Here is a 26,814-nt window from a genome sequence, read left to right as displayed (position 1 = left end):
CACACCGAGAGAAAAAGGAGCGAGGGATGTAAGATGTTTGGTTCACATCCAGATTTAATGCACTGGGGTCCAAAGTTGTGCTGCGTGGCTCGTGTGACACATCCTGTAACTGCAGGCCACCTTGACACTCGGCACATTGGGCCGCCGTGCAGAGAGGGGCATTGTGGGTCGCCGCAGAGCGCCGCAGAGCGCACAACGGCCGGCTCTCCGCCGGGCCACATCAGCAGGGCAGAGCGCTGCAGTGCCAACAGCGGAAGATTCTCTCGAAGAGCGAGTTCATCCCGTTTCCCCCCCCTCATATTTGAAAGTGAGATTAAATCAGCCCAGGTTTTCAAATCCCGGAGAGGTACCGCGCAAACACCTTCAAATATCCATTTCAAAGTTTCCGCAGTTATTCAAGCCAAAACGCCACAGAATTAAAATGCTAATGTCCCCTAAAAAATCCCAGAATGATTTTCTTTGATTTTCGCCCTCTGCACTCGTCTTTCAAAGACAGCTTGCGTTAACCCTTCGCTCCCAATTCCATGACTCCCTCGAGTGCCTCTCGGCACACTTACGAGATGCACATTGTAGTCACTCCTGAAAGACTGTTTTTGCCGGGTGGTGGAAGTAGTTCGGTCCGGTAGGAGCGGATCCGTGTGGTTCAGACCGTCTCCTTGCTGCGTGTGTAAGCTGGGTCCTCAAGAGTGAGCGCCTCAAGTGTTCCCATGCTGTTACGATGACACCGATCGGGCGACCACGGAGTGGCACGTCGTGATTTTGAGCAGCAGTTGCAAAAAAGGACCAAAATCCACCTACAGCTGATTAAGCACAAAGCCCAGCATGGACACCTCCATTTACATTTATTCATTTAACAGACACTTTTCTTCAACACAACATACGTCTCACAGAAGACACAATGTGTGCGTTACATTAGCAGGAAGAGACACTTTGATTCAGATGTATGATTTTAAGCACAGTCATTTTGTCACATTTATTTATTTAGCAGACACTTTTCTCCAAAGCAACTTCCGATGAACTCTATGTAGTGTTATCAGCCCACACACCCTATTTACCGCGGTGACTTACACTGCTAGATACACTACTTACACTGGGCCACTCATCCATACATCAGTGGAACACACATGCACACACTCTGTCACTCACACACTATGGGTGAACCTGCACAGCTTGTCTTTGGACAGTGGGAGGAAACCAGAGCACCCGGAGGAAACCCACACAGACACGGCGAGAACATGCAAACTCCACGTAGACTGAGCGAGGGTCAAACCCATGTCCTCTCGCACCAGCCAGGCGCTGTGAGACAGCAGAGCGACTCGCTGTGCCACATTTAATCAATGCACATCACACAAGAAGTTGCATAAAGGTTTATCCATTATTCTACAGTTATAATGACAAAGTTATAGAGTATGAATAATGACACATTAACATGGACATAAGAAATCATGGGAGAAGTGAATCTGGAAGAGGTGAGTTCTGAGACCCTTCTAAAACATAGAGAGAGATTCAGCAGTTCTGAGTGAGAGGGGGAGCTCATACCACCACTTTGGAGCCAGAACTGGAAACCTTTGTGATTTTGATTTTGTACTTCTTGTGCGTGGGACCACCAAGCGGGCAGAAGTGGAGGAACATAGTAGTCTGGTTGGGGTGTAGCGAGTGATCCGCTCTTGTAGATATTGGGGAGCAGATCCGTTGGCGGTTTTGTAGGCCGTAACCAGAGTCTTGAATTTGATCCGGGCAGCTATAGGAAGCCAGTGCAGAGAAACGAGTAGAAGAGATATATGGGAACGCAACTCGGGCATAGCTGTAGAGGCTTGATGGCAGTAGCTGGGAGACCAGACAGGAGAGAGTTGCAGTATTCCAGACGGGATGTCACCATGGCCCGGACCAAGAGCTGCGTAGAGTCTGTTGTTACACGCTTTCCGTGTTTACAGCTGGGGTCTCATTATTTAAAGGCTGCTGTACATCCAGGGCTTATGTGACAAGCCGTGTTCTCAATTGTGAAATAATTCTTTTCCCTTTGAGTGTGTTTTGGGCCTTTGTGTGTGTATGACTGTGCTTTGTCTGGCGTTCGGTGTGAGGCTGTTTACCTCACTCTTTACTCAAAGCCAGTCATGCTCGCCGAACGGAATTGATGTTTTCAGACTGCTCAATGTGCTTATAAACAGCACCTATTACTCATAAGTTGTCAATTTGGGTAATTTATTGCTGTAATTCTTGCTGCCTGCGAACGGGCGACGTTTTGAGTTGGTAAATACTTTGAAGTTAATTGAGGGCATCAGCTCCTTGGAGACGGACGCACTTGTGCGCAGCGATGTAGCGTCGCATGCGCAGTCTTGGCAGTTACCCCACGCCCACCTCCCTCTCCCAGTTACAACCACCGTCGGGCAACTTGTTGTCTTCTCACTTTCTCTGCTGCCTGTGCACCCCAGCTATGTTATCCCCCCCCTCCTTGATATGGAACACGACCGGGTTTCACTTCATTATGTGGGTTCTGACCCCTTTCTGCTCTTTATTATATGTGTCAAAAGGAATTTTAAATGTTTCCCGCTACCTGACTGAAGGGCTTTGTCCAGTGGCAGCACAAAATTCACACAGAGTTCGTGAGGGTCGCCGTGCCTCTCCTTCACTGTCTAACCCGCTACAGATCTCAGCTGGGGTTACGACCTCAGTATTCCAGCCCTCGGTGTCTGTTCTCCTTCCACCCCTTCCTTTGTGTCGACCTCTCTCTGCCTCTCTGCCTCTCTGAATGCTGTCCTTCCCATTTTCCTGCAGAACCCCGACATCGTGCTGGTGCACTACCTGAACGTGCCGGCCATCGAGGATTGCGGAAAGCCGTGCGGGCCCATCCTGTGTTCCATCAACACGGACAAGAAGGAGTGGGCCAAGTGGACCAAGGAGGAGCTCATCGGTCAACTCAAGCCTATGTGTGAGTGTGCGCAAGAATCGGCCCCTTGCAGCAGTACACAAAGGGTGCAGCTGATTCCTTCTCTTACCCTTAGTCAACTTCCCATTTCGGAGCGTGTCGATAACCAAGTAGGATTCTGGATTTCACTCTTTTCTCTGTAAGGGATAAAGGAGTATACCACACTTTTTTTCCTTTAAATGCATAAAATTAAACATACAGTACTGTGAAAAAGTAAGTACACCATATAAAAAAGGTGGGTCTCTAACATGCAGACGTGCGTCGCTTAATGACGGGGATACGTTCTGAGAAATGCATCATTAGGCGATTTCGTTATTGCGCGAACATCACAGAGTCAACTTGTACAAACCTAGATGGTGTAGCCTCGATCACTGAGTGTACTTATAGAAACCTAGATGGTATAGCCTCGATCATGAGAGTGTACTTATAGAAACCTAGATGGTATAGCCTCGATCATGAGAGTGTACTTATAGAAACCTAGATGGTATAGCCTCGATCATGAGAGTGTACTTATAGAAACCTAGATGGTATAGCCTCGATCATGAGAGTGTATTTATACAAACCTAGATGGTATAGCCTCGATCATAAGAGTATACTTATACACACTTAGATGGTATAGCCTCGATCATAGAGTGTACTTATAGAAACCTAGATGGTATAGCCTCGATCATGAGAGTGTACTTATACACACTTAGATGGTATAGCCTCGATCATAGAGTGTACTTATAGAAACCTAGATGGTATAGCCTCGATCATGAGAGTGTACTTATAGAAACCTAGATGGTATAGCCTCGATCATGAGAGTGTACTTATAGAAACCTAGATGGTATAGCCTCGATCATGAGAGTGTATTTATACAAACCTAGATGGTATAGCCTCGATCATAAGAGTGTACTTATACACACCTAGATGGTATAGCTTCGATCATAGAGTGTACTTATAGAAACCTAGATGGTACAGCCTCGATCATAGAGTGAACTTATACACACCTAGATGGTATAACCTCGATGCAGTCAAGAGATGCAGTAAATACAAGATTTATGACGCCGCTGCCAGTGTAACACAGCATATTGTTTTACAGTGAACTTTTTTTATAAGTAGAAAGAGTAGACTGTAAAATAAGGATAAAAAGTACAATATTAGCATAGTAACAGCAGTACCATAGGTGTTTATTATCATTATCAAGTATTATGTACTGCAAATAATTGTATGTGCTATACTTTTATACAACTGGCAGCGCAGTAGGTTTGCTTACAGCAGCACCACCACAAACACGTGGGTAACGCGTTGCGCTACAACGTTACGAAAGCTATGGTATCGCAAGTCGATAAGAATTTTTCAGCTCCTTTATAATCTTACGGGACCGCCGTCGTATATGTGGTCCGTCGAAACGTCGTTAAGCGGCGCATGACTGTATTTGATCTTCATTTCAACAAGATAAAGGTACCATGCAATGGACTGTCATCCCATCCAGAGTGTACTCCTCAAGCCCAGTTCCCCAGTACTTCTGGGATAGGCTCTGGACCACTGTGACCTTGACAAGGACAAACAGTTTGTGAAAATGAATGAATGAATGAATGAATGAATGAATGAATGATAAAGGTGGTCTAATTTAACAAATAACTGCAAAAATTATTCTTTGCAAACATTTATTCAACAAAAAAGAAATTCAGTTGTCTGCTGTGTGAAAAATAAGTACACCCATAGCTTCAATGTCTGGTGTTGCGCCCCCCCCCCCCCCACTTTGGGAGAAATCACTTGTTCCAGCCATTTCACGCAATTGTCTATCAGTCTCCTGATTTGACTTGGAGATATTTTTACCTATTCCTTCTCACAGAACCCCTTCAGCTGAATAATATTTGAGGACTTTCTTGCACATACTGTTCGCTGCAGGCCCCTCCAAAACCTTTAGATGCTGTTTAGATACGGGTTTTCACTTGTCCATTCCACAGCTGTCAGTTTCTTCTTTTTGAACCAATCCTTTGTGAATCTGCTGGAATGTCTTGTGTCATTGTTTTGTTGTAAGGTCTGTTTATGGTTCAGCTTCAGCATTTTGACAGATGGTCTCATACTCTCCTTAAGTACTCTCCTCTCTGGTACAATGTGGAGCTCTCAGTTGACTCCGCGATGCCAAACTGGCCAGGACCTGAAGCAGAAAAGCAGCCCCGAACCATAAAGCTTCCACCACCGAGCTTTGCAGTTGGTATGAGGTTTTTTTGGTCAAAGCTTTTGGTTTTACCAAATATGACACCTGCCATTGAGGTCAGAAAACTCTACCTTTGTCACGTGCATTCAGAGCATATTATTCCAGTTGTCCTGATGTTCACCTAGATGTTGTCTAGCACACTTCATTTGTGCATCTGTACTTTTTGGGGACGTCAAATGTAGGGCATAGTTGTGCAGCCTTTTTCGGACTGTTGCCTCGGGCACTTTGACAATGACTGAGGGAAGGCTTGCCTGTAAATCCCTTGATATTATCCTGGTGTTCTTGGACTCTTCTTTTGGTCAGCTCTTGAGCAGAATTTGGCGGGATGACCTGGTCTAGACAGATTGGAAGTGGTTTGAAATTTTTTCCATTTGTAAATGATCTTTCGGACACTGGAGTGCTAGACTACAAATTGCTTGGAAACGGCTGCGAAACCCTTCCCAGACTCACTGGCCTCAACCGTTTTTTATCCCGAGGGCCTTGGAGGGCTCTTTTGAGCTGGGCATGATGCAACCACACACCTAAATTGCTCAGACCAAAATCACACCACAGGTTTCTGATGTTTATGTAAAACAGTGCCCTCCAAGTTCCTCTCTAAATGCATCATTTGTGGGTCTGGGGTTTGAGTCCCGCTTGGGGTGCCTTGCGACGGACTGGCGTCCCGTCCTGGGTGTGTCCCCTCCCCCTCCGGCCTTGCGCCCTGTGTTACCGGGTTAGGCTCCGGTTCCCCGTGACCCCGTATGGGACAAGCGGTTCTGAAAGTGTGTGTGAGTGCAAAATGTGATTTTTCATTATAATTTCATAAAAATTTGTTCACCTTTATCTGTGTTGTTCAAATAATGATCAAATATCCTTCTGTCCAAAAATGTAAAAAAAAAGACAAACGTTTTCTTGGGTTGCGCTTCCTTTTTCATTGCACTGTATTTTAAAAATACATATTTTAATTAAACCTGTTAATTTGACACTACTGCACACACATCAGTTTTATCAGGAATATACGGTGCTGGTCTAGAAGCAACTGCTGTGGACCACCTCGTCTGTCAACATTATTAGCACAAGGCAAAGTACATCTGTAACACGGGCAGTGTAACAATGGATAAAAAAACGCAGGGACTGCTGTGTTTAAAGCAGTCTTGCTGGCTGGCCTGGACAACTCTGCCATGGCTTCCAAGTAAGCGCATATCTGATCTCCTGTAGACCCCTGTATTTGTACACATCACACACATATATTCACAGTGCCGGCGTGGAGCCGCTCAGCTTCCGGGGCTTTCCGGAGTACTGAACAACACCCTAGACCTCGATATTTCGAGCATTTTTAAAGTTTTTAGCTCCGTCAACCTCTGTACCACAGATTTAAAATGCTACAAAAAATAATTACATCCTGGAAGACTGTAGTTTGACCCAAAAACAGCAGAACTGCCACCAATTAAGATCCGTCTATTCTGCCACTACCGAAATCTCCTGTACTTAATCTACCTTAATACTGCTGCTTTAATTACAATTTAAATGAGCGGTTTTTCCATAAGTAGTGTATGTTGTGTCATTAGCCATATTTATTAAGAAAATAATAATAATGTGATATGTAAAAATATGCAGCACAGAGGCCAGTATTGCTCTGATCCTAAAACACTAATTCTGTGCATGACAGCACTGCCACCTAGTGGTGGGATGGTGCTGGTGCAGGTCAAGTACTCCATGCACTTAGTGGGAAGAAGGTGGCAAGGAGACATCACCCATGCCTTATTCATGCATGAATAATAAATCAGCTCTGGGTTCCTGAGTGGCTCGACCAGGAGAGGTCATGACCCGGCCTTCCACAGTGATGCGGCATAATTGCCACTGCCCTTCCTCGAGGTAGGGAGTGATGGGCTTGAAGCCGACTCAAGCATCTGGACAAAACGGACTGTTGTGTTAGGGATATACGAAGTGTGCAGTCTCACCTACATGGCATTGCATCACTGTGTGTGTGATAGATGGCCACTGGCTGACAGGAGCGTCCATTGTTTTTAGGTCCATCTGGAGAAGTTAACAGGTTAATGAAGACACAGTGGGTGCGGGAAATGGGAGGAGGACAACCTGCTTGCGTATTCCTACTGCCACCTTTCTTGCTGTGGCGTGCCACTAATGAGCTGAGAAGTGTGTGTTTTCACCAACAGAATCCGCACCAAATATGATCAAAATATTCTAAAACAATGAAAGGAAAGTGCGGGGAGGCAGGACGGAGTGCTGAAGGAGCCGGTAGAATGAGCTTCCATATGATCACGCTTCCCACGTTGGGCTGGGGGATCCAGCTCTCCCGTCATATAACTTATCGTTGGTGCCAAGCGGTGGGGGGCCTTTTATGTAAAGGTACGGACGCAGTTAGCTGGAACTAGAATTGGTATGGACTGGCCAGATTGCTCAGGTGTGGCACATTTATTTGTATTTTGGGCCACAATAAATTGCGTGTGCTTTAATTTGAGCTGAGAGCACAGATTGCGGACAGGTGTACCAGACTGCAGGGTCTTTGCAGGCAAAAGACACACCGGTCTGGAGGCTACGGGTGCTTGGAATCCTGTTGAGAAGCTGCCCGTTAGTGCGTTATGCTCCCAGCGAGATGGGTGCTGCTATGGATAGCACTGCCGGCTGATGTGTCCACTTGTACCTCTGGCTGCGTGACTCGCCAACAGATAATAAGTTTGTTATGGTAAAAGACACAGCTGCGATTGCTGGTTCAAGTCGCTGTTGCTCTAATTCCGAGAGCATCATCCATACGAGTCAACGGAGCTTTTTAAATGGTAAAACAGTTCCTTGTGATTTAAAGCAAATAACGAATAACAGTTGATGATCTTCACTTTTTGATGGGCCCACAAACCCTGTAGAGATATCTGGGCTGCAGATCCATCATCCCTTGAAACCTGTATTTGCTACATACGGTACCTGTATCACTGACGCTACTTTTCTGTGCAATACAAGCACATAACTGTTCAGTTAAAGGGTTAAATGTTTATTTTAGCTGCTTCCCGGTTGCCCAAAGAGATCCAGCCTAGTGACCCGATCAGAGCAGCTATGTCAGCTTCTTTCAGCACAGCTGGGTGTGTCCTGTGGGCTTCCCGCTCCTTGACTGTTACAGCTTTGTGTTCAGTCATCAGAGTTAATTCTCCTCCCTCCATTCCTCCATCCCTCCCTGGGCTTTGTGTGATACAGCGACTGCTGGCCTGTCACGCTTACAAGCTCACATCGCTGTCACCCAGCGTAACGTCACGATTTCCTGTCGTTTCTGTGTCCGTACTCGCCATCCCACCTTTGCACGTCCTCCCTTGTAACCTGCATCCGGTCTTAATTTTCTCCCCCTCTTTCACTTTCTTACTCACTTCTGAGCAGGTGGGCACAGAGATTTCCATTTAAAACCATCTCAGTTTTTTTTTTTTTTGGACTCGCTGCCTTCAGGAGGTTGCGGATATGTCCACACGTACTGCATTTCGCTCCTGTTGGATTTTGCGGCAGTGGCGCACATGCTGCTTGCACCAGCAGGCTCATAGTCAGGAGATGTGGGTGCAGCACTGGAGGCAGGAGACTAGCGGTGTTTCCTCATGTGTTGACGAGGCCTGAGCAGACTGGGAAGTGGGGCGGGAAAAAGGTCTCCTCTCGTTTTGAGTGGTTGCCTGTTTTCCTCCAGTGGCTTCTCCTGTTGCAGCAACTGCGAACATGTGGGAAATGTCACCTTCAGAGTGCAGTGGCACAGCCTGCAGTAGCAGCATCCAACCAGCAGGTGTCTCCACAGCCTGCTTTACAGTCACTGAGTCCAGAGTCCAGAGGCTCTGGCTATAGAAAGCCTGTACATTTTCTATTAGCAGAGCTTAGTAAAAAGCTTATCTTCTTTTTTCATTGTAGGTCTCTGAAACTGGATGTGAGTACCGAGGTTAAGCAGAGTTTTACCAACTAGCACCGCATTTAGAGGCACAAGCTTGCAATATGAAATTTTCGAGTGAACACCTCGGGCCCCGCTCTTGTCTCCGAAACTTCAGCTGAAAATCTCCAGTTAAGTATCCGCCCGTAGAAAGAGATGAAATTGTAAGCTGCTTTGGATAAAAGCATCCAGCGAACAGCGAAGTCATACGTAGCGGTAGGGCATTCGGCAGTGTCTCCCTCAGCAGGCAGAGGTGTCCAGGGTCAGTGTGGGAGTGCCGAGGCTGCTGGGCTGTGTGGCTGGCTGACGACTCTGTCTCCTCTCTCCCGGCAGTTCATGGCATCAAGTGGACTTGCAGCAACGGGAACAGCAGCACCGGCTTCTCTGTGGAGCAGCTGGTGCAGCAGATACTGGACAGCCACCAGACCAAGCCACCGCCCCGGACTCACAACTGTCTCTGCACAGGCACTCTGGGTAAGGGGTGGAGCCAGGATGCAGGAAAGGGCCAGGCAAGGCAGAAAGCGAAGCAGGGCAGGGTAGATAGGGTCAGGGATGGTCCAGGGCCAGTACCGGGCCAATCGGGGTCAGTCTTGAGCCAATCAAGGCCAGTCTTGGGCCAATCAGGGTCAGTCCTGGGTCAATCAGGGTCAGTCCTGGGCCAATCAGGGTCAGTTCTGGGCCAATCAGGGCCAGTCCCCGGTCAATCAGGGTCAGTCCTGGGCCAATCAGGGTCAGTTTTGGGCCAATCAGGGCTAGTCCCCGGTCAATCAGGGTCAGTCCGGGGCCAATCAGGGTCAGTCCCGGGTCAATCAGGGCTAGTCCCGGGCCAATCAGGGTCAGTCCTGGGCCAATCAGGGCCAGTCCCGTCCTGGGCCAATCAAGGCCAGTCCCGGGTCAACCAGGGCCAGTCCCGGGCCAATCAGGGTCATTCCGGGGCCAATCAGGGTCAGTCCCGGGTCAATCAGGGCTAGTCCCGGGCCAATCAGGGTCAGTCCTGGGCCAATCAGGGCCAGTCCCGTCCTGGGCCAATCAGGGCTAGTCCCGGGCCAATCAGGGTCAGTCCCGGGCCAATCAGGGCCAGTCCCGGGTCAACCAGGGTCAGTCCTGAGCCAACCACGGCCAGTCCCGGGCCAATCAGGGTCACTACCGGGCCAATAAGGTCCAGTGACAGCGAGTCAGGAGCTACAGTCAGGGTTGTGACCCCTCTAGTGTTGGTTAATAATTCCTGTCACAATAGTAAATGCTGTGCTGTTTGTGGACAACAGGGAGTAACAGCCAAAACCGACTAGAACGTGTCATTTTTGTCCTTTCGTTGCATTCGTATCTGTCTGCATCCACATTCCATCACCGCATGCAACTCCATGTGACCGTAGCGTTGCGCTTTTTTGGATGCAGGCTGAATCCCGAATACGTGTCGTTTTCAAATCAGCAGTACCCGGAACATGCTCCCTATAACTTACGCTCCTTATGAACACAAAATGTCAACGATGTACTGTGTGTTTACTTTGTCAACACAAGGTGACCACATCACAAGGTGATGTCGATCCCAGTGCAGTGGCCAGAAGCTTTGGCCGGACGGTCTCCAAAAGTAAGACCCACCCTTTCCAGAAAAATGGGATTAACGTGTTCCTTGAAATCATCTCATTAGGGACATTTCCACAGAGAGGGAGTCAAATTGAAATTTTTTTCTTACGGGAAAAAATCAGTTCCTGAAAGAAACATGTCACCTATAATAAATGAAAACATCAAAATAAATGGTGTTTTTATTTATGACAGTGATAACATAATTGGCATATATTTTATATTTATGACACAACTGATTGTCTCTAGCTTGTCTTTAATATTTATTCATTCATTAGAAGCATTTTTCCAAAGCGAGGTACACTGATTGCTACTAAAACTACTTCAGAAAAAGGTATCAGCTAAATGCTATATTTGGCTGACATCTTTATCACAGTAATATTTAATGTTAATTATTAAAGGTAGTATTTAATATTAATTTAATAGTAATTTATAATATCTAGGTGACACATGACGCTAGATATACAACACAAAACTGCCTACAATCGTTGACTTGCCAATACACCGCAGCAATGTAACACACACACAAACGCTATTCACATGAAACACGTGTTGCTGAATTGTGTGAGGAAACCAGAGCACCCAGGGCAAATCCACATGAACACAAGGAGAACATCCAAACTCCATGAGGCACCAGCACTAATGTTTCATTCTTTGATCACCATCAATAACCACCTGCGTGATGCAGGGTCGCAAAGGTCCAAAGTCTACCCCAGAAGCATAAGGTGTGAGGGGAGGTACTCCCTGGACGGAGACGTTTTTAAATTACGGCTTCCCCTTTTAGCGACGAGAAAGAGTTACGGAAGGAGCGAAAATATAAAATTCGCACGACTCATGAAATAGTGGCAAAAGACAAATGGATTAATGTCGTAGCCAGAGCGTCTCATTCTCCTCTTGTCTCTCTGTGCGCCACTCTCACCCGCAGGTGCAGGAAGCAGTTTGCATCACAAGTGCAACAGCGCCAAGCACCGCATCATCTCCCCCAAGGTCGATCCGCGCTCCGTGGCCTACAGCGGCGGGCACTCCGAGGTGCAGAACAACGATGTCTCCGAAGGCAAGACCGAGCACAGCCACGGAGGAGGTGGGGCCAAGAGCGTCCGGGCAGGGGCCGAGGGCGGGGGCGGCACCCGAGAAAAGCGCAACGGCAAGGTGCAGAAGCCGGCACTGCTGCACCAGAGCAGTACGGAGGTATCCTCCACAAACCAGGTGGAAGTGCCAGACACCACCCAGAACTCACCCGTGTCCATCAGCAGCGGCCTCAACAGTGACCCCGATGTGGCCGACAGCCCCGTGGTGGCAGCCATGGGCCACATGGCCTCCGTCATGGGCGGCCTATCCCAGAGCGCCACGGTCTTTATGTCGGAAGTGACCGGCGAGCCCGTCTACAGCATGTCTCCCACGGGCCCCAATTCCCACCTTATAGGGCCCGACGCATCCTCACAGGGCCTGGTGCTGGCTGTTACCTCCGACAGCCACAAGTTTGCCTACCCTAGCGCGGGGGGTGCAGCTGGGAGCAGAGCGGGTGCCTCGGAAGGGCTGGCCATGCTGTCGGCTCCCGGTGTGTCGGAGGAGCTCGTCCTCTCCAGCAGTCTGGATTCCGGGGGCATCAAGTTGCCTGAGACCACCATGAACTTTGATCCTGACTGCTTCCTTAACAACCCCAAACAGGGCCAGACCTATGGAGGCAACGGGCTGAAGAGTGAGGGCGCCGCCAACTCCGGAGGCAGCGGGTGCAGCAACGGGAGCCTCTGCCGTTCTCCTCCAATCACTGACAACGGGTACGGATTCAATGCCTCACTGGTCAAGAACATCAAGACGGAGGACACTTCCTTTGAACAGCAGCTGGCTAAGGAGAGCGGCTACCAGATGGGGGAGGTGGTTAGCGGCGGAGGCAACGTGACCGGTTCTGTGGGAACAGCAACCGCCCAGGGTTCTCTCACTCTGACGCCCACGGGCTCCCTGGTGCCCTCGGGCGGTGGCCTCAGTCCCAGCACCACCCTGGAGCAGATGGATTTCAGTGCCATTGAGCCCAAACAGGACTACTCCTCTGGGACCGTGACCGCAGGATATGGCCAGCCCATGTCCAGCCCCCACCTGGCACACCAGAGCCGCTCACCCAGCTTCTTCCTCCAAGATGCACCACCGACCCAGCCAGCGTCACAAAGCGGCCAGGGCTCCGGGCAGAAAGCACACCTGCTGGAGCAGAACTCCCACGACTCTGGGTCCTATCTAGGCCTGCAAGTGATCAAGACTGACTCCCCCAGTAGCAACGGGCACCTCCATCAGCGCCATGCCCACCAGGGTCAGCACAACGCCAGCAGCTGCAACGGGAGCCCCCCGGCAGAGCGACACAGCCCACCTGGATCGCTGCAGCTGCTCCAGTACCAGGGGGGCTTCCCCGGGCTGGGAGCCGAGCATGAGGAGGTTGTGGGAATGGAACAGCCGGGAAATCCAGGGGAAGGCCAGTCGGGAGGCTCGGAGAACAGGGTGGAGGGACTACACAAGTCTGGGGATCATCTGCAGGCTTGTGGGGGCCCAAGCGCAGATGGTGGGGTGGGTACAGAGAGTTACCTGCAGACAGCCTCCGACAGCGGAGGGAGAGGCACACCAGGGTCTGGGGCAGGTGACGGAGGGACACTGCACAATGGGAGCACCAGCAATGGCACCAGCGGGAGCCCCCATCAGCAGCTGCAGCCCCTTCTGCAGGGGGCAGGCTTGGTGCAGGGGCTCTACAACACAATGGGGACCCACCAGGGCTTAGGTGGAGCCGGCACCAGCGGAGGAGGCATGGAGATCAACCTGGACCATTTTGATATCTCCTTCGGGAACCAGTTCTCTGATCTCATCAATGACTTCATGTCTGTGGAAGGAGGCGGGGCCACGGTGGGGCAGGGCGGAGCCATATACGCTCACCAGCTCATGAGCCAGGCTGGTGCAGAGAGCCAGACCTCGAGCACGGTGGCCGCTCAGGCGAGTCAGGAGGACGCAGGCGGCCGAGGGGCTGGCTACAGCCCCTCTGAGCTTTGTCTGCAGCCCTGCTGCAGCCCCCAGTCCCTGGGTGGAGGGGGCGGGGCTGGGGGAGCGACGGGAGAAGCAGCCTCGTTGGCCTATATGCACGTGGCGGAGGTGGTGTCAGCCGCTGTCGTGCACGGTGCTCTTGGGATGCTGCAGGCCACCGGAAGGCTCTTCATGGTGACCGATTACTCCCCTGAGTGGTCCTACCCTGAGGTGAGGGCCTCACATCGCTGCGCTTTTGCATGAGGTTCAGCTTGTCACATCTTGAGCGTTTCCAACCCAGTCCTGACAGTGATTTATATCGTTCATTGAAATACTTCAAAGAGAGGTTCACACATAAATATTTTTCAGCTACAAATGATTGGCTGATGCTTTGCAAGAATTTCAGCCTGTTGTTCTCGTCCTGTCCACTAGATGGCAGGACTCTCTCAGAATGAAGCCCATTGAGGAGTCTTGAGGCCAGAATTTGTTCAGTGACTTCCAGCAAACTTCAGCGTGGATTTTAAATAGTGCTCTGTCTCAGGGATGGAAATAAGTGTTTTCTGGCCAACGGAACGGGAAGCCATCGCCGCAGAGCGCGCACGGACTTTACGAGGCCTCCGTTTTGTTGATATTCTTTACTGATCTTTGTTCCAGGTTACTTACAGGAGCATCTAGTTTATGGATCCTTTTTAAGTGAAGATACACCTACTCATGGAGGTGGAAGTAGTAGCAGTGAACATCTTGGGGCAGGGAGGTGCTGGATTGCTGTAGGAAGAGCGGCATGGCGATTAGCGCTGCTGTCTCACAGTGCCTGGGTGCTGTGAGAGAATGTGGGTTTGATCCCTTGCTCAGTCTGTGTGGAGTTTGCATATTCTCCCCGTGTCTGCCCAGGTTTCTTCCAGGTGCTCTGGTTTCCTCCCACACTCCGAAGACATGCTGTTCAGGTTCACCCATAGTGTGTGAGTGACAGAGAGAGTGTGTTCCACTGATGTATGGATGAATGACCCAGTGTAAGTAGTTATCTAGCAGTGTAAGTTACCGCGGTGAATAAGATGTGTAGGCTGATAACATACATAGAGCTGATTGGAAGTCGCTTTGGAGAAAAGTGTCTGTTAAGTAAGTGTAAGGGCAGTAACTACAGTAGCAGCTGCTGAAAGTACCCTAGTAGTATGCATTCACCAGGTGTGACTGCCGTCACCAGCTATTTCTGAAGTGGACAGCTGGAGAGTAAGACAACCAGTTTGTCACCCTGCCCCAGAACTTCGTAGTTTCACCCCATCCTGTTAACTTGCATTTTCGCACAAGTTAAAGTCAGCAACCACAAGCGGCCGGACTGCAGTTTCGTTACCGAACGCAAGACGGCTCCTCGGTGCTCCTCCCACCGTTCGTCCCCCGGCCGAGCTCAACTAGTACTGGCTGGGAAATACAGCTGTGAAAGTAATCCCAGCTATCTGAAGTTATAAATTTGTGTTCAAGGTTCAAACACGGGGGGCGCGGTGGTGCAGTGGGTTGGACCGGGTCCTGCTCTATGGTAGGTCTGGGGTTCGAGTCCCGCTTGGGGTGCCTTGCGATGGACTGGCGTCCCGTCCTGGGTGTGTCCCCTCCCTCTCCGGCCTTATGCCCTGAGTTGCCGGGTTAGGCTCCGGCTCCCCGCGACCCCGTATGGGACGAGCGGTTCAGAAAGCATGCGTGTGGGTTCAAACACGTGTCAATCTTTATTTTTTAGCCCTAAAAAACATGCAGTGGGTGAGTAAAACATCGTGAGGCTCGGGAGATCGGATCTCACGCCCCACCGAAACACGTCCTGAGCCGACGTGCAGGACACGGGCTCGGCAAGGCTGTAAAGCTGCCGGATGAGACGTTTTATACAAGTCCAAATGCGTCCCTCTCGTTAACAGTTGACTGGTCCGGTTACTGGCCGTTATCGCGAACACAAACGACCCTGAATGTCGCCGCTGTCATTGATTTGCTAACGCTGTGCCACCTGCTGTTGCTCTTGCTTCAGGGTGGTGTGAAGGTGCTCATCACAGGCCCCTGGCAGGAGGCCAGCAGCAGCTATAGCTGCTTATTTGACCAGATCACAGTGCCAGCCTCGCTCATCCAGCCCGGGGTGCTGCGCTGCTACTGCCCAGGTAAGCCCCTCTATCCCATTTGCAGTGTCTTCCCTGTCTACGCTGCGCTGCTGTTGTTGCAGGGTCTGATGCCGTCTCCGTTCTCCCCCCCCCCCCCCCCGACCCCACACGCACAGCCCACGACACAGGCCTGGTCACCCTGCAGGTGGCAGTCAGCAACCAGATCATTTCCAACTCCGTGGTGTTTGAGTACAAGGCCCGTGCCCTGCCCGCGCTGCCCTCCTCCCAGCACGACTGGTTGTCTCTGGATGGTGAGCTGCTCTCCGCTTTGTTTCCTCTGTCGAATCCACGCCAGTGCGATGCTCTTCATGCTTCTCGTCAATCAAGGCCTCCAGATCTCAGGCCTTTTTATGTCTGATGTCTGTGATTTTTCTCAGCTCTTTCAACACCTCCTCTGGTTTCATTACGCCAGTGTGTTTTTGCGGGCCACGTAACTGTGGCGGTGAGAGGAGCTCAGGACAAAGCATGGGGCCGGTAGCTCTAGAACCGTTCACGGCGGCGATTTGTCCAGCTGGGCTTAACCAAGCACTTCCGCCGTCTCCCACCTCCGAGGAACGATGCATCGGTCCTTACGCGAAGCAGATTCTGTGGCTCGGTGAAACTGTGCGAACGCGGGCATCCAAACAAGGTGGAGCTCCTCTGTTACCAGCTGGTTCTGGTCCAGGCCTCGGTGGAACCATCTGCTCCTGATAAAAGTTTCTGCCAGGTTCACTAAAGCTGAAAAGATGCGACGCTCACTTGTCGTCGAGCAGTGCGGGGAAGTAGCGTGTCACCCTGTCAGTGTCTTCGGTGCTGGATCCCACATTACGTGGTAATAACAATTCCATGTACCATTCCGAGAATTTGCATTATCCACATCTGCTTCCAGAACCGTTGGGTAGTTTCCTGCGGAGCAAGCAAATTTTCTGCCTACTCAGTTCCGAAGGAAATACAAACTTAGTGATTTTTTTTTTAAGGATCACATGAAACACGGCACGGGTTTGCTGAGCGGCCCTAAATACCGGATCCCTTTTGTGTACGGAGTAAACGCGGACAAGCGTATCTACTACAATTAAAACAATAATTTTCTTCTTAGCGATCGGAGTATATACATCGTTACATTTACATTAATTCACTTAGCAAACACTTTTCCCCAAAGCGACTTACAATGGATACTATGTAGTGTTACCAGCCCACACACCTTATTCACCATGGTAACTTACACTGCTAGATACACTACTTACACTGGGTCACTCATCCAGACATCAGTGGAACACACACACACTCTCTTTGTCACTCACACACTATGGGTGAGCCTGAACAGCATGTCTTTGGAGTGTGGGAGGAAACCAGAGCACCCAGAGGAAACCCACACTGGGTTTACACTACTTACAATGGGTCACTCATCCATACATCAGCGGAACACACTCACTCTGTCACTCACACGCTAGGGGTGAACCTGAACGGCATGTCTTCGGACTGTGGGAGGAAACCAGAGCACCCCGAGAACATGCAAACTCCACACAGACTGGGCAGGGATCGAACCCACGCCCTCTCGCACCACCCAGGCACTGTGATACAGCCACGCTACTCGCTGTGCCACCTTGCTGCAGTTAATGCCGTGGGATGTCATTAATTAACTGGCATGCAAACATTGTTGTACCAACTATGGAAACGAATATTGAATAAACCAACTGGAGAAAAGCGTCTGCTAAACGAATAAATTTAAATGTAATGTAACGAACTTGCTGGGATGAAAACTTCATCACACATCTCGCTGTTCTTTGCACTCCAAATGTGGCATGAATATTGTAGGTACATTTTTATTATTTAAAACACTGCCTGCCTTCCAGGATAGCTGCAGGAGGAACTGAAACCACATTAGAGATGAGACCTTCTGTGGCTTCAGCCCACAGCAAGGCCCTAAATTCACTTCAGCCGAAGACTCCCTTTTGGCCCTTTCTACCGCTCAATCCCTGACTGGGGTGGTGTAAAACCGAGTGTTGAGTAATACACCGCTGGCACAAGTCCGGCAGGGTACCTGTAACGTGGGTTATCTTTTTGCAGTCGATGGATATTTTTTAATCAATAACATTAAAGCAGTCCATCCATCCATCCATCCATCCATCATCAACAACCCCATGTCCAGTGCAGGGACACAGTGCACACACATTGACTGAAACTGCTTGTCCTGAGCAGGGATTGCAGCAAGCCAGAGCCTAACCCGGCAACACAGGGCACAAGGGGAGGGGGCACACCCAGGACAGGACACCAGTCCATCGCAGGGCACCCCAAGCTGGACTTGAACCCCAGACCCCCCAGAGAGCAGGCACAGGCCAAACCTGCTGCACCACCACCCCCCCGGGGATACAGCATCTGCAGCCTGTCCCAGAAGCATGGGGCGTGAGATACGGCACGTCCAGGAGACCATGCCTGTCCACCACAGGACAATCACTCACACACACTCATTCACTCAGAAACTGACAAACCACGAACAATATAATCACATTTCATCGATGACATCGCTTATTAACGCCCTTTTATTCTGAACACCCTTTTATCTCTGTGAAAATCGCTTTCTGAAATTATTCTGCGAGTTATTTATTGTGACACAACAAAACAAAAGAGCCCTCTAAGTTGCTTTGAATAAGTAAGCTTGCCAGATATGTAACAAATAAAAGCACCATATGATCTCTTTGTAACATTTACCAAGCGCTTGTTCGCCGCACGGTACAATGGAGCTCCACTTCGGGGAATTCACGAAAGGAAGTGAGATATGAGCGATCGTGTCCAAATCCTGAAATCACAGGCCAAATCTCAAAAATATTGTCTCCTCACATGAAGTTCTGCTTTTGAAATTAGCTGTAAAACAATAGTTCTGGGTAGTTTTTACATTAACAGTTATTTCTATACTTTGCTTGTTGTTTAAATGATTATACAGGAGAGAGGAGGTGAGGAGATACATATTATGTGATGTACAGTATAAGATATCATACATACCATAATCCCGCAGCCATACCATACAGCAGAGGGTTTCAGTTTTGCTCAAAAAACTGAATATGTAGCTGGATCTTCAACAGCGGTCCGTTGTTTGAGCATCTGCTCTGGGTACTCAAGGATGCTACTTCTGAAAGTACACGCTATGGGAACTGAGCGGTCTGTGTGGATGGGTGGTGCAGTATGGATGTGTTTGTTGGTAGTGTGGCATTATAGGCGACAGGGTAACACAGGTAACGCTGGTGCCTCACATCTCCTGGGCTGTGGGATAGGATGCGGGTTTGAATCCGAGTCAGCCTGCATGGGGACTGCATGTTCTCCCTGCGTTCGTGTGTGAGGGTTTGGGATTGGTCTACGATGCACTGGCATCCCATCCATCCTCTGCTTCCGCGAGAGGCTGTGAACCATTATGACCCTGCGTCGGAGAAATGGTAACAATCCAACATTCTTGGCGCGAAACTACTCGTCTCGCCATGTATTTTGTCCCACGATCCGTGGAAGGAAAGCGCACGAGGGAGCACAGATAGAACAAGGAAGGAAACCGAAGCGGAGGCAAGGAAGGGCGTTGTTGGATCAAAGGCGTGCTTTTCAAAAAGACAGCGGAATGTTGCGGACGAGAGGTCTTAGGCGACAAAAGCGGACGGAAGATCATGCGGAGGGGCACTGTGCAATGTGAGCAAAGTGAGTGTGAGGAGGGGGTGGCTCACCGGCTAGCCATTTATAGTGGGGGAAGCAGCAAGGATGCGTGCGGGATGGGGGTGGGGGTTTGCTGCAGTGTACACTGAAGGGATAAAGTAGGGCATTGCCGGGAGCAGAGGAAAGGGACAGCTGCAATGCAGAGGGCCCCAGAGGGAGAAGGTGCAAAGTGCGAGTATTTGCCAAGCAGAGCCTCGTGGAAAGTAGGAGAGCAGCTCACAGGCCCGTGCCGTCGATGCCACGTTCTCGCGAGTGCGTTCACGCACGGCTGTGGGTCTTGGGGAGGTGCGTATTCTCATTCATCAGATTCCCCGAAGGAAGCTCTGCCCGATCACCGGCCTCGCTGCCCGAGCCGCTCTTTTTTCAGCGTCTTCCTCTGTGCTCGTGCATCAGGGAAAAAAAAACCGAAGGGTATGCTTTCACGGTGGCGAAGATGGTTGGTAAACTTGCTTCACGACACATGCAGCGCGGGACTGAAAGTAACAGGGTAACAGCATCTTTCACGTGAGCACTATTCTCACACAAGGTTTTCACCCTAGTTTAGTGGTTTCAAACTGTACGCTTTCTTTGGCCTTCTGGAGATCTGGGAAATTTCATGAAAATAATGACATCCTCTATGAATTTATGTCAGGTCAGTATCGGTCGCTTTAATAACTGAAGTCGTATATATGGATAAAATAGAAAGTTGCTTAAGCTGTAAAGCAACGACATTAATAACTTGAGAGGCTTGTTTATGGGTGCAGCTGTTCGGTAAGTTGAACATTCTCTTTACGATCCACTCTCTATTGTTTCTCCCCGTTTCCCAAGGCAGACGTGGATGGTTGTTTCCCATCCGGGGCAAGTTTAGTGCTGGAGTGGGGGAGTTTTGCAGAGCCCTGGAAACTTCAGGGTTAGTGACAGTTGTTATATTTTATGACAAAAAACAAATCATGCATGAATAATACGGAGGGACTGTTTTTAGCGAAAACTGATTTTCTTGGGAGGAAGCTGAAATACACTAGAGTCGTATAAATGCAAATTCGTATATCTTCAAGTTCTGTTCTAAATTGTTCACATCGCTTTCACAGTTTGTATGGCGATGCATGGGATGTTGTAGCAGTTACCAATTCGTACGTGAACATAGGAGCAGGGAGACTGCATTACTGTATGGAGAATCATTGAGAAAAGCCAAAGCAAAAGGAGGCAATAGAGGTGCTGTATTAAGGAAATGTGGAAATCTTTTTTTGTGTGGCTTGTATATGACCAATTTGGGATGTAGGGCAGCTACTCCCAATATACTTTAAAGAGGCCATTAAGTTATGAATGGTCTGCACATGCATTGGGTGGTGCTGGGGGTTTGGCTTGTGTTTGCTTTCCGGTGGATCTGTGGTTTGAGTCCTGCTTGGGGCGCCTCGTGATGGACTGGCGTCCCATCCTGGGTGTGTATCTCTCCCCTCTCCGGCCTTCCACCCTGCGTTGCCGGGTTAGGCTCCAGCTCGCCTCGACCCTTTTCGGGACAAGCGGTTTCTCTGTGTGTGTGTGTACGTACATGCATTTGACAGTATTGTGGCTGATTTATACACAAATGAAAACCTCATTAGTAAAAAGCTGTAAAGTCAGTCTTCAGCATTGTGAACCCATGGAATGTACAAGTTGATGTAAATAATGTAAAATGACCAGTTTGTACAAACACTGTTTTCTTGCCAAGCACCTGCAGCCTAGAAGAGATCAATAACAAGCACAGATTTAAAAGGGAAATGAATTTCCAGTACAAATTAAAGACATTTCCTAATGAATCGGGAACGAGGACTAGAACTAGGATCAATGATCAGACGTTCATGCCTTGAGAGTTCTTTTAGAGAGAAAAATACAAAAAAAATTACGACGATGCCATGTTAACAATATTGGAACCTGTTATAGGGTTCGTGTCCTTTTACTATGTTAGTTTATTAAAACGTCACACTGATTAAACTATCCTGATCCATCTATGTAATCGGCACTGTGGAAAATGCAGAGCATTGCTGGTGCAAGAAAAGAAGTTTGTGAGGGTGGAATTTAGACTGGTATTCATGTAAGTACAAGTTATGCAAGACTAATTTTGAAACCTCCACCCTAATTCACACCCAGATTGTGCAAAAACTACACTCAAGTCAATAAATATGAGGTGCAAAGACACACACCCAATAATGAAGACTCGGCAAGTCAAGCAAGCCAAGATGGTTCGGTGATATCCATCACAGAATTGCCCTTTTACACTCCACAACCTAATACACCAACGCTGTTCATAAGTGCACTTATTTAAAAAAAAAAAGTACTGTAAATACATAACACACTCATTTCCAAAAGTGTATTGGGTGTTACATTTTATTTCCGAATTTTGCTTTCATTGGGAAAACATGTTTTGCAGTGTGTATACGACAAATTATACAGAAGCTACTTAATTTGTATCTCATTTAAATCTACCAATATAAAATAAATAAAATTAACAGCCAGGTGATCTAAAAAAAATCAACACAATTACTTGTGAAACAAAAATAACACGCTGAACTACAATTCCAGATAATTAAAACTTTTCAGCAGAGCAAAAGCTTTATAATCTTCATATAAATTCAGTCCTCCTGTAAAAATGAAACCACAGTGACAGTAAATTGAGTGTTTCCATGCACAGGTGCTCAGAAGATGGTTAAATACATATTTTAAATTACATTATCATTTATTGATTTTAAACAAACCCCTACTACTTGCAAAACATATAGTGAGACTTGATTTACCGACTTTAATATCGACTGTGCTTATGCGAACAATGACAAAACAAATGGGATTTTGCTAAAAGCATGTAAATCAGTGGCACTACAATGAATTACAAATCACACAGAGCATCTCCTCGGGACTGGTTCCAGAGCTTATCCCAATGGCGTAGGGCACAATATGCATTAGGGTACCTCCTGAACAGGATGCCAGTGCATCGCAGGCTAGTCATACATACATGCACTCCCTTACACTGTTAGGGCGATTTAGAATCACCAATTATCCTTCGACGCGTCACAGTCTTTGGACTGTGGCAGGAAGCCCATATAAATAAAGGGATTACACACAAACTGCAAGGACTGAGTCAGATTCACCCCAACCGTCAATGTCCACACAGTCCAGGCACTGTAAAGCAGTAGCTCTATCCCCTGTGCAGCCCAATTTGGCTGTTTTTTTTTTTTCAAACTGGAATTCAATGGGGGGGGGCGATGGCACAGTGGGTTTGACCGGGTCCTGCTCTCCGAGGGTCTGGGGTTCGGGTCCTGCTTGGGGTGCCTTGCGATGGACTGGCGTCCTGCCCTGGGTGTGTCCCCTCTCCCTCCAGCCTCGCACCCTGTGTTGCCGGGTTGGGCTCCAGCTCGCCGCGACCCCACTTGGGGCAAACGGTTTCAGACAGTGTGTGTGTGTGTGTGTGTGGAATTCAATGGCATGACCCAAAGTAGTTTCATTTTAGTGGCTAAAACCTTTTATTTCAGAGGTTTCCTGGGGACATTCTTCCCATTCAACGAGCTAGTTGCAGAGAAGCTCATCATAAAAAATGGTTTATTGACTGTTGCGACAAGGCAAGTTCTGGCATCTCAAGGTCGCAGACACGGAAGGATGTTGATTCACTTACCCCAAATGGAGGACGACCTTGCATGAAATGGGCAGCGTCACTTGGTCTTCCCTCTCTAACGTCAGCAGGATCCATCTTTCTGTCAGCTGTGAATTAGATGTTGCCTTGTTATACAGTAGGTTCTGCAGTAGCATCAAATTATTTTTCCATCTGGATTTTTTTTAGTATGAAATACAGGCAGAATAGTTACATAAGATTCCTGTCAAGGGCTGTCCTGACTGAATGGCTGGTTTCAGTAAAGAAGAGAGACAACCCAGCTAGGTGCCCAGAGAGGCACCCTGGGACCATACTCGTGTATGCTGGGAATTTGTAGCATGCTGTGTGGGGGAAAGGAGGAGTTTGAGTGTGTAGAATTGTGCTTTCTGGCATATTTCCTACTTCTGAGTGTCATCCTGTTGTGCAGTCATGGACGGAGCCCTTCCACATCTCTACCCCCTCCTTACTGACATTTATCAGGATGTCTCACCTAGCTCTGGGGGAGAAAACATGACACAATACAGTTATTTATCATCAGAGACCCACCAGCCTTAGGAGTGGCCTGATTGCCATATATGAAGCAAAGTTCACTGACAGGTCACTGGGACACATTTTCCACCTTTTAGTCCAGTCGCAAACTCAAAAAAATTTAGCCGTGATCCTTACCTGTTGCATTACTTAACCATTTACTCCTTTAGCTGACACTGTTCTCCAAAGTGTCATACAACATTAAACTACCTACATTTAATTACCCATTTATACAACTGGGTAATTATACTGGAGCAATTTAGGATAAGTACCTTGCTCAAGGGTACTACAGCTGGAGGTGAGAGTCAAAGCTGCAACCTTTAGGTCCAAAGACAGCAGCTCTAACCACTAAGCTACCAGCTGTCCCTTTTTCTTCTACCATGACCATATGGACATTTTTAAGGTTAAATATTTAGCTTGAGGATACTTGAGGTTTTTAACCACTAAGCTACCTGCTGTCACCAAGTAAGTGGTGACAGGTGCTGTCTGCGTTGTTTCTGTACTTTACCAGGGATTGGTTCCAGGGATTGGTTCCAGGCATGCAGCCTGTTTTGTTGACAAAAAGTCCCAGTTAAACAGATGAGTGCAAATCCTGCTAAACATGTTTTGTCAGCAATCTCTGCTTAAAGTCTTAATAATTTCATCTTTCCTAACTTTATCCCTAAATTTACATGTCATTCAAACACAGAAACATTTCAGAGTTATTGTAGTTTATTCTTAAGACGACACTGATTTTGTGCTTAATTTACTGTGTACAGTTTTACTTTGTATTAAAAATGTTGGTGTTGCAAATTCTTCAAAATACAGAAGTGTCCGGTTGGTTTATATATTTTAAAGGCATTTTTAATGGCCCAGTTTAGTAAGATTTGCGCCCGTTTTGGAGGGAAATGACATGCATTTCCACGTCCCACCTTTAGGTGGCAGCAAAACGCACTCAGAAAGTCAGTGAAACAATAGCAGACAAGGAAGCCTTTCACCCGCAGCGTTCACAGCTCATGTCTGGTGTTCCTCATGTCCGTGATCAATAGCAAGACCAGCAGCGCTGTACCTGTTTATGGGATGAATCAGGCAACAATTGTCACTGAATAGGCGTTTATGGAAAGGGCATATCTTTATTTATTTATATATAGGGGGTGCGGTGGCGCAGTGGGTTGGACCGCAGTCCTACTCTCCGGTGGGTCTGGGGTTCGAGTCCCGCTTGGGGTGCCTTGTGGCGGACTGGCGTCCCGGCCTTACGCCCTGTGTTACCGGGTAGGCTCCGGTTCCCTGTGACCCTGTATGGGACAAGCGGTTCTGAAAATGTGTGTGTGTGTGTATTTATATATACATTTTATTTAATCTGTTTCAATGTATCACTAAAGAAACAAGGATAATAGTCCTACAAAGCATTTTATTTATAGCTGTAGCAAAGATTTTATTAGTCTTTTACTTACTATGTTGATGATAAAGACACATGTAGCCTATAGCTCATCGAACATGTTTATTTTAAGACACACACTGGTTGAAACCACTTGTCCTAAGCAGGGTCATGGCAACCTGGAGCCACACCCAGGACAGGACGCCAGCCTGTCACAAGGCACCCCAAGCAGGACTTGAACCCCAGACCCATCAGGAAGCAGGCACAGGCCAAACCTGCTGTGCCACCATAACCCTCTCGTGTTTTAAGACCCTGCATGGGGAATTTTGGAGATGATGCACTTTTTTACTACCAGTCATTTTGGACAAGTTTAACTTTTAAAGCTGAAAATTGTATGGTTTCGCTCTCTCTCACACACACACACACACACACACACACACACACACACACACACACACACACACACACACACACACACATTTTCTGAACCGCTCGTCCCATACGGGGTCGCGGGGAACCGAAGCCTAACCCGGCAACTCAGGGCGTAAGGCTGGAGGGGACACACCCAGGACAGGATGCCAGTCCATCGCAAGGCACCCCAAAGCAGGACTTGAACCCCAGACCCACCAGAGAGCAGGACCCGGTCCAACCCACTGCACCACCGTGCCCCCCTTTTGTATGGTTTCAACCAAAGCGATTTACAGAATTTTGTTTGATTATACAGCTGTATATCTTACAATAAAAACAAAAGACGTGCCAAAACAGCTCAAATGTACACCGCCTAGTGGTGGTATTACAATCTCAAAAATGTAGTTACAGTTATAGTCCATCTGGACGATTCTATTTTTGGAAAAAAAAAAAAAAACTGTTTTTTTCAAAAACAAGAATTTAAAAAAGAATTAAAAACATTCAGAAGTGCCCTGCATGTAGCCTATCCCAGCTAGCGTTACATGTCAGCCAATCAGAGCAAGTGTAACATTTGACCCGGTCTCCTGATCTCAAAGTTTGCAAAGTAAGCTCTTGCTTGCATGTGTTGTACCCCTTGTTGTCCACTGTTATTTATTTTATTATAATTGTTTTTGTTTTGCCTTTATTTGACTTGCATTATTTTTCAGGAACATAAGTACCTACTTTTACATGTATGTTTTAAAATAATAAAAAGCTATGTTTACTTTACTACATTAGGAGATGCTTTTCTCCAAAGCAACTTCCATCCACTGAACTATGGGTTATGTATACCAATATGAGTATACTGTATTACTGAATAGAATACTGAAATAACACAAGGCCTCAGAAAGTTAAATTGGTTATTTACATATCATTACATCATTGTAGCTTATTACTGCTAGATAAAAAGTTAAAATATTTTCTTCTTTGCCATCAGTGAAAATCTTTGATTTAAACCAAAATTGCTGCATGCTTTGAATGTTTCTTCTTTTGTTTCGTATCAAAATAAAACCCCATTTACTATCTTGCTGACTCCACAACCCATTGACAGATCGTCACATCACATGTAAACACACCACTGACTCCTCATCCTCCCGACTGACGATCACAATGAAAGCCCATCCATCCCACCGAGGACTCTTCCCACTGACTATTCCTCCCATTGACCACTCATCCTACTGACTGCTCATCCCACTAATTGCTCAACCCACTGACAGTTCAGGTTATGTCAGTCATTTCTCAAAGATGATCCTACGGGCTTCCAGGGTCAGGAAGTACTCTGCAGATGTGTCCAAGACCCTCATTTCTATTTTTGTCCATTTCTGCAATGAAAAACACATCTGGCAATAATACCTGTTTTGTGGGAACCAAAAAAAAAAATGACAGCATGTATGTGATTTGATCACTGTAAATTATTCTTCGTTCACAGCAGGAACAGCAAAGAAGCGCGTAGCCTTCTTTGTTTGAATGTGCTGTAGCAG

General features: G+C 47.9%; 1 protein-coding gene across 13 annotated transcripts in view; it reads left to right on the top strand.

The window, feature by feature from the left end:
* The window catches only part of camta1b (calmodulin binding transcription activator 1b), a 292,596-nt gene that overhangs the window by 240,665 nt on the left and 25,117 nt on the right, over positions 1-26,814 (top strand). For 10 of the 13 annotated variants that reach the window (XM_018758623.2, XM_029246426.1, XM_018758621.2 and 7 more), the window contains 5 exons: positions 2,776-2,929; positions 9,355-9,495; positions 11,528-13,830; positions 15,605-15,731; positions 15,848-15,982. In XM_018758623.2, coding sequence (XP_018614139.2) covers positions 2,776-2,929; positions 9,355-9,495; positions 11,528-13,830; positions 15,605-15,731; positions 15,848-15,982 — 2,860 coding nt within the window. The remainder of the gene's footprint in view (positions 1-2,775; positions 2,930-9,354; positions 9,496-11,527; positions 13,831-15,604; positions 15,732-15,847; positions 15,983-26,814) is intronic. The other 3 variants (XM_018758624.2, XM_018758618.2, XM_018758622.2) reach the window with 2 other exon arrangements.

The sequence above is a fragment of the Scleropages formosus genome, chromosome 2 (assembly GCF_900964775.1).
Source record: "Scleropages formosus chromosome 2, fSclFor1.1, whole genome shotgun sequence".
Taxonomy (NCBI): domain Eukaryota; kingdom Metazoa; phylum Chordata; class Actinopteri; order Osteoglossiformes; family Osteoglossidae; genus Scleropages; species Scleropages formosus.
The sequence above is the reverse complement of the archived record's forward strand: the minus strand, read 5'-3'. Positions and strand labels throughout refer to the sequence as shown.